The 10,763-nt window shown below is 44.4% G+C and overlaps 1 protein-coding gene across 1 annotated transcript; it reads left to right on the top strand.

Moving 5' to 3' along the window:
• The first annotated feature begins 5,112 nt into the window (after positions 1–5,112).
• ZFP36 (ZFP36 ring finger protein) lies at positions 5,113–10,536 on the top strand. Its single transcript, XM_068250468.1, has 2 exons — positions 5,113–5,222; positions 7,374–10,536. The coding sequence occupies exons 1-2, from the start codon at positions 5,187–5,189 to the stop codon at positions 8,268–8,270; spliced, it is 933 nt and encodes a 310-aa protein (XP_068106569.1). The 5' UTR covers positions 5,113–5,186; the 3' UTR covers positions 8,271–10,536.
• The last annotated feature ends 227 nt before the right edge of the window (positions 10,537–10,763 follow it).

The raw sequence follows: 10,763 nt of genomic DNA, 5'->3' as shown, positions 1-10,763 counted from the left end.
TTCGTCACTGCAATATTTCGGTAGCCTTTCTGTTTTATAAGTTCTGTACAATTTTTATAGCGTGTTGGAGATTGCCTGGCCTAATTTTGTGGCTACTAGAAAGCAGCGCAAAAGTGGTTGAGGGGAAACTTCATGGTAACCTGGCTTGGGCCTGTACTCCTCTCAGAGCCGGGACAAGGTCCTCCAGCACCCAAGGCTGAGACACCAAAGTGCACCCCTCCATCCCTCCCACCCCAACACTCACACACTGATTGCTGTTAGATTAAGAGGCGCCCCAGGGCCACCATCCTCCCCAACACCTTAATCTCTAGTTATCTGGCTTGCAGTCACTGCCATGTATCCTCTTTTCTTATTTCTCTCTGCTTCAAACACAATAGGGGAATGATAGCTGAGTGAGTTGTGTGCCCCCTCCTACACTGGGCCCTGAGGCTGGAGCCTATCTCGCCTCTGCCTCGGCACGGCCCTGACTCCTCTCATCTGTCCTCTGCTCCTTATTGTTTCCTGTCCTTCTTTTGTCATCTATCGTTTGCTCTTCACTGGTTCTTGTCCCACTCCTTTCATCTATCCTCTGCTCTTTACTGGTTCTTGTCCCGCTTTTCTCATCTATCCTTGGCTCTTCATCAGTTTTTTTCCGGTTCTTCTCATCTATCCTCTGTTCTTCACTCGATCTTGTCCCGCTCTTCTTATCTATCCTCTGTTCTTCACCCGATCTTGTCCCGACTCCCGCTTTTCTCATCTATCCTCTGTTCTTCACTCCATCTTGTCCCATTCTTCTCATCTATCCTCTGTTCTTCACTCGATCTTGTCCCATTCTTCTCATCTATCCTCTGTTTTTCACTCGATCTTGTCCCATTCTTCTCATCTATCCTCTGTTTTTCACTCGATTTTGTCCCATTCTTCTCATCTATCCACTGCTTGTCACTAGTTGTAGTCCTGCTCTTCTCATCTATCCTCTGCTCTTCATTAGTTCTTGTCCTGCTCTTATCATCAATCCTCGCTCTTAACTCGATCTTGTCCCGCTCTTCTCATCTATCCTCTGTTCCTCACTCTATCTTGTCCCGCACTTCTCATCTATCCTCTGTTCTTCACTCGATCTTGCCCCACTCTTCTCATCTATCCTCTGTTCCTCACTCTATCTTGCCCCACTCTTCTCATCTATCCTCTGTTCTTCACTCTATCTTGTCCCGCACTTCTCATCTATCCTCTGTTCTTCACTCGATCTTGCCCCACTCTTCTCATCTATCCTCTGTTCCTCACTTGATCTTGTCCCGCTCTTCTCATCTATCCTCTGTTCTCCACTCGATCTTGTCCCGCACTTCTCATCTATCCTCTGTTCTTCACTCGATCTTGCCCCACTCTTCTCATCTATCCTCTGTTCCTCACTCTATCTTGCCCCACTCTTCTCATCTATCCTCTGTTCTTCACTCTATCTTGTCCCGCACTTCTCATCTATCCTCTGTTCCTCACTTGATCTTGTCCCGCTCTTCTCATCTATCCTCTGTTCTTCACTCAATCTTGTCCCGCTCTTCTCATCTATCCTCTGTTCTCCACTCAATCTTGTCCCGCTCTTCTCATCTATCCTCTGTTCTCCACTCGATCTTGTCCCGCTCTTCTCAACTATCCTCTGTTCTCCACTCGATCTTGTCCCGCTCTTTTCAACTATCCTCTGCTCGTCACTAGTTCTAGTCCTGCTCTTCTCATCTATCCTCTGCTCTTCATTGGTTCTTGCCCAGCTCTTTCTTATCTATCCCTTGCTCTTTATTAGTTCTTGTTTGCTCTTCTCGTCTCATCCATCCTCTACTCTTCATTAGTTCTTGTCCCACTCTTCTCATCTATCCACTTCTCTGCATTGGTTCTTGTTCCGCACTTCTTTCCCAATCCATACTTCACCTCATATCTCTTCCTCAGTCCACTATTCTCTTCTTCTTTTTTCCCAAAGTCACACTTCTTACCTGTTCTCTCTTCTGCAGTACACCCCTTTCCTCTTCTGTCTTCCTCAATTCACACTTGTTCTCCTCAACTCTGCTCTGTTTCTCAGTAAACTCTTCTCACTTTCCCAGCCAACCCATCTCCTAACCTTCTCTCTCTTCCGTAATCCAGCCCTCTCCTTTATACCCTTATTCACAAGAGTCAAGGGTCCATATGCAATATATTTTTTCTCCTGAGTTCTCTCTTAGATGATATTTTCTCTGACATAAAATGCATTTTCAAAAACACCAGCAAGTAAGAACACTCTAAATAAATTTGATAGAATGATGTATTTTCCTCAACTTTTGGGTACGTTTTTTAATTGGGAAATGCTGAAAAGTTACTTTAAAGAGAAGATAAAAATTATCTTCTAGGAGAAAACTCAGGAGAAAAAGTTAATTGCACGTGGGCCCATATTCGCCTGAATCACCTCCGATTTAAAGAGCGGTCTTATGAAGTAGGTGAATTGTCCATTGATAGGAAGTGAATTTATCTATCTGAAAAATATAATAATTGTTTTATCAGTTGTTGAACTATCAGACGTAGCAGCACATGTCAACTGATTATGGAACCTGCAATGAGTTTAAAAAAAAAGCTTCACTTATATGGTCTGTGCCTGCACTATCACTGCACGATTCTCTGGATCCCCACTGCAGCTCACTTTTGCCGACTTGCAAGTCGGCATCCACTGCTCCTGCGCGGCCCTGGCAAGGTGCGTCTTCGATGGCCTTCCTGTCGCCGGAAGTGTCCTGTGCTGGCACAGTACTAGAAAACCTCACACTGCGCCTGCACAGTATGCTCTCATCTATGGGAGAGCAAACAATGAAGCATGCGGCCAGGGCTGCACAAGCGCGGTGGTTGGCAACAGGCTCAGTCACCGAGAGCGAAACTGAGCCACGGCAGGGGGACCGTAGGATCGTTCCATAACGGCACGGGCACAGGGTGGGTGCAGGGGGGGGGGGGGGTGGCAGAAGCCCCATGTAAGTGAAACTTTTTTTTTTAAAATGCATTACAGGCTTTAAAGGGAACCTGTTGTGAGACCGATATTGAGGTTGCGGAAATGTAACTGAGAATTGATTGAACATATGCAGCTGATTCTCTGGATGCAGTACACCTCTCGTGAAGCAGGTGGTTTTGGCACTCGGCGCCATAGTAGTTACATTATACTGTGCAGGGTGTGGAAGGGTTATTTGGGGGTGCCAGAACCAGAATTACACCTCCCTCCGAGTAGTGACGACTCAGAGGCGGTATAGTATTTTCCACTGCCAGGGATTTGAGCAGCAGCAGGGTGAGCTGTCATTCGGATCACCCTGCGCTCAGCTCACCAGCAGCATACACATATACGTATGCAGCCATTGATACCATTGGTATATATATGGCCAGCAAAGGCCTGCACATTCCCAATCAATGATGCCCAATGGGAATCGGGACCTGATCCCTTGAGCGTCATTGCAGGGCTAAGGCTTTGCAGATGAGTTGCTCGCTGGCAAGTGAGCAATGTGTTCTGCTTTGTGTGGGGCGCGGGAGTGACGAGGCGCAGCGGGCAGCGTAAGTGTAGGAGAACAATGCTATCTGCAGTCGCTCGGCTGAAGCGATCTGCCAGCACAGATTGCTAGCCAATCGCTCGAGGGCTGCCCTACACACACTGGATTCTGAGCAGAGGCAGTCGTTTCCAGCCGCCTCAGACGAGTTTAATCTGGCGTGTGTATGGCCTTAATGCTAGGTACACTCGATGCATTTTTCTGATGTTTACTCTCAGATTGATTATTTCCAACATGTCCGATGTGATTTCCGATCAATTTTCCGATCACTTCTATGAAAAATCGATTGAAAATCAGGTCAGACATGTTGGAAATAATCGATCTAACAGTAAATCTGTCAGAAAATTGCATCGAGTGTACCTAGCATTAAGGTGCCCATACGGCTAGCGATTTTTCTGTACGATTGATAATTCGATCTGATCATTTTATCGAATCGAGAGAGAGAGTCGAGCATGTTCCAGTATGCCCAATTGATAAAAAGTGGCTGATATCATGTCAAATCGACCAGCTTAGTCAATTGCGCAGGATGCAAGATATCGGTCGATCGCACAGGAATTGGCTACTGTTTACGTATCATTCGATCAACTCTAAATCAATGTTTGCATTCAGAGACACAACATCGGTTAGATTGATTAGTGACGGGGAATCGCATAGGATATCGCTTGTAGTGTGTGGGTCACTAGCTGATCGATTTTTGATCACTCATCCTGAAGTCGATTCCCCAATAAAGTCAATTGCTTTTTCGAATGAATCAGAAGATGTATGGCTACCTTAATGGCCCATACTCACGAGGGACTTTTGTCGCCTCAACACGCGGCGCGCGCGTGTTGCGGCGACAGGTCGCCCGTGAGTATGGGCCGTCGCACGCCCGCGCGCCCCCGAACTGTCGCCCGTCGCTATGTCGCCATGCGATTGAAACTTTCAATCGCATGGCGACAGTCGCCGCTGCCCCCCCGCCGCAACTGTCGCTAGTCCGCGTGAGTACGCGGACTAGCGACAGCAACCTCCATTGAGGTTCACAGACCTTCCGGCGGGGGGAGGAGGAACGTCAGCGACAGCTTCCGCCTTGCCGCTGGTCCCTCTTCCGCATGTGTACGCGGAGGGACCTGGCGAGAAGCTGTCGCCGGCCTGTCGCCCACACGCTCACGTGTGCTGGCGACAGGCGAGTTTTGCAGCCCGTGAGTACGGGCCTTAACTCTCCTCTCTGCTGTTCCCCTCTCCTACTTTCCTTCTCGTTAGTCAGCCTCACACCCTTGTTTGTTTCCCTCTCTCTGTCCTCTCTCCCCTCTTCCTCTGCAATCCTCAGTTTTTGACCCCCTCCCCTCAGTTTCTCTCCTGCCCTGTACTCTTTTCTTCTTAGTTTTGCCTTTCTATTTTCCCCCTCTCCTTTCCTCTCCCTCAGTTGCTGTTTTTTTTCCTCCTCTCCTTCTTGGCTAGAGGCTGACTTGTTTTCCTAGCTGGGTAGAGATTAGCTAACACCTCCCTCCCCCCCTCTCCCCCTCCTCCTTCCTGGACTTCACCCTGAAGGGAGGTGACCTCATAGATGACAGCAGTCAGGGGGAGGGCCTAAGCTGTGCCTAGGATGTATATAAGTATGAGAATAGGCACAAGAAGAACAGCACTGTCTGCTCTAAGGAATTACTGGGTGTTGAAGCAAAGCACTTAGTTCTGATCGATATGTCCACCATTCTGGATATACACACCATCTATCAGGTGAGACGACCTGGCTGCCTTTTATTTGTCTGTTTTGTTGCTAAGGCAAGAACAGAAGGCTAGCAAAGCAAGCCTACTGCTTATGTAGAAGCGTAGAAAATCCCTGTACAAAATGTCTTTAATGTATTGCTGATGTTGACTTATAACAGCACCAGGCTAGGCAGGGGTGGTTTTGTTGACGGCCACATAGGCAGACGGCGGTAGGACAGGGTGGGACCGCTCTGTCTACTCTCAGGGCTGACTGTAGACGTACAACAAAACTGCTGGGCGTTTGGGGATCTTGTCGATGTGAAATTTGCAGGTTGTTGACAGTAAAGGAGGAATATACTCAGGGGTTAATTTAAAACAGTGGGTGAAGATTTATGCGAATGGTCGGTAGAAGCCTATCCGAGACTAAAATCTACGACTAGAACCGGATAGTATACTAGGAAAAAAAACCTGAAAAAATTGTAGAAGTCATGTATAATGTTTTTATGTTGTTTTTGTTGCAGTACCATATTTTTGTGTCTACGTTCAAAATATTTTTGTGTCTACGTTCGAACTGTCTGTATTGCCCTACAGCCTTTATTCGTATGGTATTTGCTATTTTACATTACAGCTGAGGGGTAATACAAACCATTACTAAGTACAAGTTTCTTTTCAAGCTTTCTGAAAGGGCACCAACAAGTCAGTGGGATCCTTTGTATCATGTTTTTCCCCCTTCTTGCACCCCCCCTGGTGTTAAAGTCCTAGCTTCTGTTACCAGGGATGTGTTTTGTGTTGTTAGTCGGGTGACATTCGAGCAAAGCTGCTCACAGCCGAAGCAACACAACCTAATTCCATCGCCATGTCACCAGGCTGTGGCTTCTGTCTTTGATCCCTCCGTCACTCGGAGCTTCCACCTTGCTGTCAATCATATTACTACTTACGTGTCAGTCCATCATCTTTGTAACCGGTTGCACCTTCCTGTTAGTGCCAGTCCCCACCCGTATCTCCTGCAGACCTTGTACCTTCCTCTGCTGCTGCATGATATGATATGGGCGACCTTTGAATGTGGCAGACGTACACGGAAAAAAACTCTTGTTGGATACAGAAGGGAACAATCCCTTATCAACCGCAGATATTGTGCAACTCGTTGCAAAATCTTTGGCCAGTGATTCTATGCATTTCTGGTTCTAGTAGGCGCTTGTTATCTCTTGGGAGTTACCCTATAAACTGGAGAGAGGCCACAAATAGCACATACCTTGCAAATGTCAGCCCTCGAATCCCTGGCTTTACATAACATCCTTAGCCCATTTGCCTCTTGTTATTACTGTTCTACGACTTTACAACCCCCTGTTCGCTGCTCTGTCTGCACCTCCCTATTGTATTATGTACTAAACCTGATTTATAAGCGCTGGATTAAAGAAAAGTGGATTTATTGCTCCCAAGACCCAATCCAAATGTATGCGCTAGATCTTTGGAAGTAAATAGCTAGTCTCTGATTGGTTGGTGGCCCCAAAAGCTCTATCAACCAGAGCAAGGAAAAGTAGAGCAAAGTTTAAGCAGTTAGGCAAACAACCAATCAGGTTCAGGCTTTATTTGAAAGTAGGTTGGTGGCTGTGGGCAGCGGCTGCATTCTTGGCCTGTAGAATTTGCATGGAAGGTATTTTATTAAAAAAAAAGTTAAGCAGGCACTTTTTTTTCTCGTTAAGAGCTGGAAAATGGCTGTTGTTGCCATCTGCTTCACTTTTGCTCCAGCCCTGCCTCTTAGTGAGAGAAAAAAAACATACATTGTGCTCAGTTTTTTTTATTTTTAACTTTGGAACAAAGATGAAAGGGGCGCGTCTGATATCATGGTTTCCTGTTTTCGAGCTCCCACCTAAGTCGTGGCTTTTCAGATGTCTTAAGTGCATTTATATCTTCAACCCAAACAAACCCATTTCCGCACTATGTACGGATGCATACGTTATATCTGCACTGAGCCATCTGTTCTTCCTCTAGAGGAAGTAGCTACTTCCGCTTTTGATGGCTTCTTATTATGGAACATAGTATAGCATAAAAGTACCAAACATTTTGTGTAAATATGTGTGTTTTGTTAAATAAGGTTTTGTTATCACTTTTGGCGTAGTTGTTTGCTGATGTAGCAAGTTTAGGCCTTCTTTTAAATCTATTCCTTTCTTTGACCTACAGAACCTACGAAATTTAAGTCTCTCAGAAGATTGTGACACTGCCATTGATCACGGCTTCTCCAACCCACCACGGAGGCACTCATGTGCTCCAGAAATGTATGATGAAACCCGTTTGTCTTCTCGAAGCCCTTGGAGCTTTGACCAGCCACGTGTTCCTTTCAGAGCAGATCGGTCAATCAGCCTTACTGAAGGGCCCCGGACTGCACTACCTCCACCACCGGGGTTCCCACCACTGAAAAACACCCTCCCTACTCTTCCTGCACCTTCTCCACGTTACAAGACAGAGCTCTGCCGCACCTTTTCTGAAACGGGCACCTGCAAGTACGGCTCTAAATGCCAGTTTGCCCATGGTCATCAGGAGCTGAGAGAGCCAAACCGTCATCCAAAGTACAAAACTGAGTATTGCCACAAGTTCTACCTGTATGGAGAGTGTCCATATGGATCTCGCTGTAACTTCATCCATCACCCAGCTGAACAAGGCACTACCCACCAAGTGTTGCGCCACAGTCTTAGCTATGGTGGCACAGTTCGTAGAGGGTCACCTCCACCACTAGGCTTCCCTGATTCCACTTCATTCACCAGAGCTCCTTCTGTGTCCCCACCACCTTCCACAGACCTGCTTTTCTCTCCTGCTCCTCTTGAAACCAGAAGCCATGTTTCTTCCCTCAAGGGAATGGACTCTTGCACCCGCTGTTGCTCATGTCGATGTTCAAGAGCTGGCACCCTCCCTCAAGACCCTTTCTCATCTTCCCTGCTCTTACGCACACCCTCCTCTAACTCTCTTACTGAAAATGAGTGTTACAGCAGCGGATCTGAGTCTCCTGTCTTTGAGGTGTCAAACCAGGTGGCTTCCACCAAGAGATTGCCAATCTTCAATAGGCTTTCTGTGTCTGACTGAGGACCGGAATCGGGGAACAAAGCTTCTGAACAACCCTCTGTTATTTCAATCTGGTAATAAGTCCAGCACAACTGCTGAGTTTTAATATAATGTAAACAAGGCATTCTGTGAAGTTCTTCCACCTCCCAAGAGCAGAAACCATCTCAAGACTCTTTATTTTTCCAAGTGCCTTATACATATTCTCAGGACTTTTAAGTGGTCTTGATTGAAGGCTTCACAGTAGCCTCAATGGCCATAACTTTATTTGCACAAATGATAATCCTCTCCTACCCTTCCCCCACCTTTCCCCCAAACCAAAATCTGTTGACCTATTCAGTGATGGACTCCTTCAAGGTCCAAGTGCTAACAGGTCCATTATTTGCGTAAGGGCTTCCTTCTACTGTGTTAAGGCAAGGAAGCCCTGAATCATGTAGCAGAGCAAGGTAAATATAGCTCGTTTACTGCCCCTTGTCTCAAGCCCCTAGTTTGGGCCGGACCTAAACTCGTGAGAATGGGACCAGAGTGGACCAGTATCCCAATTGTGAAAAAAACCTGAATTTAAACTCCTGTGAAACACCTGCAATAACTTTTCTTTTTTTTTTAACTTCTGTGTTTTTTGGAAATACTGCATTGCATTGCGGTGTTATAATACAGTATGGCACGCAAACATCATTCCATAGGCTACAGATACACTACTACTTGGGTAATATGCACTACGCTGTGTATAAAGCACATTCATACATGTAAAGGCTTATTTCATAACATACTGTTTTATTGTCATAGTATAGTATTATTGCTTGCTCTTTTTTTTTTTTTTTTTTTTTTGATCAGCCAAAAAACTTTAGCTATTCAAGAGCAATTCAGGGTTTTTGCACCATCTTACATCGCTAGAACCAAAACCAAATCTCTGAAACAAAATCAATCATCACTCAATTAACTGTGTATTGACCCACTGTAATATACAATATTTTGTACGATAAATAGAAGAGATTTGTAATAATAAGATGAATATTTATAAATATTATGGTTTTTTATATAACTGCATGTCGCTGGAAGACATCGAGCTGTTTTATGTTTTATTCCTTCATAAGGCACCACTATCGCGAAAAAATTTAAAATGCGCCTACACTTAATTATAAAACGTACATTTCACCTAGAGTATAATGCACTATAAATTGCTTTTCTTCTACATTTCAGTCACTTATAGTAGTCAGTAAAGTTCTGCCAGATCTGACAGATTTTGGACTAGTCCATCTCCTCATGGGGCATTCTCAGCATCTCCTTTATTTTATACAAAAGCAATTCCTGTAAAGGTTGGCCAACCTACCTACTCATTTGCACACTATTTTGGCAGTTGGACACAGCAACTGCTTTTCAAGAAGTGCTTTTGAAAATAAAGAAAAAACTGAGACCCCCCCCCCCCCATAAAGAGATAGACTGGTCCAAAATGTGTCAGCTCTGTCAGATTTTTACCGCTTACTATAAGCGACGGGAACATAGGAGAAAAAGTAGTTTTTAGTGCATTTTAATCTGGGAGAAATGTACTTCTTTCATACATGTATTTTACATTTTGAAGTTTTTCACAATAGTGGTCCTTTCAGTGGTTTAAGTGCTTTTTTTCGGCTTGACACACAGTTAATTTGTAAGTTCTGATTGTTGCTTTGGAGGCTTACTCCACACAAAACATTGTAAACGTTTCCCAACCAATCAGCTACGAGCTAGTCCACAAGCAAACCAATCACATTTCACCAGGTGAACTTTGATCATTTGCTACTTGCTACTCTGCAAGAATCTGATTGGCTGCTCTAGTTTCTCTTAACTGCCCAGTATAATTATAGCTTGCCTTTTCCACTAACATACATTTATTTTAGCATTATTTTTTTTAATTTTTGATTAGTCTCTTGATATCTGTATTATGACACTTTCGCAATGCACTCAGCTCTTCCGTATAATGTGCCTTCATACCTCAAAGAATGACTGCAGTGTGGCAGTCAAGGAGTTAAAATCAAGTGGATTATGGGAAAAAAAATGTCGTACAAAAGAAATGACAAAAAAATGAAAAAAAGAAATAAAAATCTGGTAGTAATTAATACCTTGATTGTTGTAATCCTAAGGCGTTTACTGCTAACACATATTACGTATCTATTTATGTTCTATTTATTTACCGAATAAATTTTATATATGTAATATTTATCTTTTTTTGTATTATTTTTGAAGATAATATATATTTGACAGAAATATGCTTGTAATCGCTGAACGTGAAATAAATGAAATGTAATAAAATGAAGGCATGGCTCAGTGGTTTTTGTTACTTCATTATCACGATTGCCGGGGGGCCTAATGGATTAAAGGGTCGAAAGTGACATCTTGTCTCGAGTTGTCACCGGCAATCAATTAACTTAAAGCGGACCTGAAATCAGAACTTCCTCTCTGCTCTAAAAGATAAGCAACGACATAATAATGTTTGCAGAAAAACATTTCCTTGTTACAGCTTATACAGCTCCTTCAGTGATG

This window comes from Hyperolius riggenbachi, chromosome 8 (genome assembly GCF_040937935.1).
Source record: "Hyperolius riggenbachi isolate aHypRig1 chromosome 8, aHypRig1.pri, whole genome shotgun sequence".
Classification (NCBI taxonomy): domain Eukaryota; kingdom Metazoa; phylum Chordata; class Amphibia; order Anura; family Hyperoliidae; genus Hyperolius; species Hyperolius riggenbachi.
Note: the sequence above shows the minus strand (reverse complement) of the source record. Positions and strands in the feature narration are given on the sequence as shown.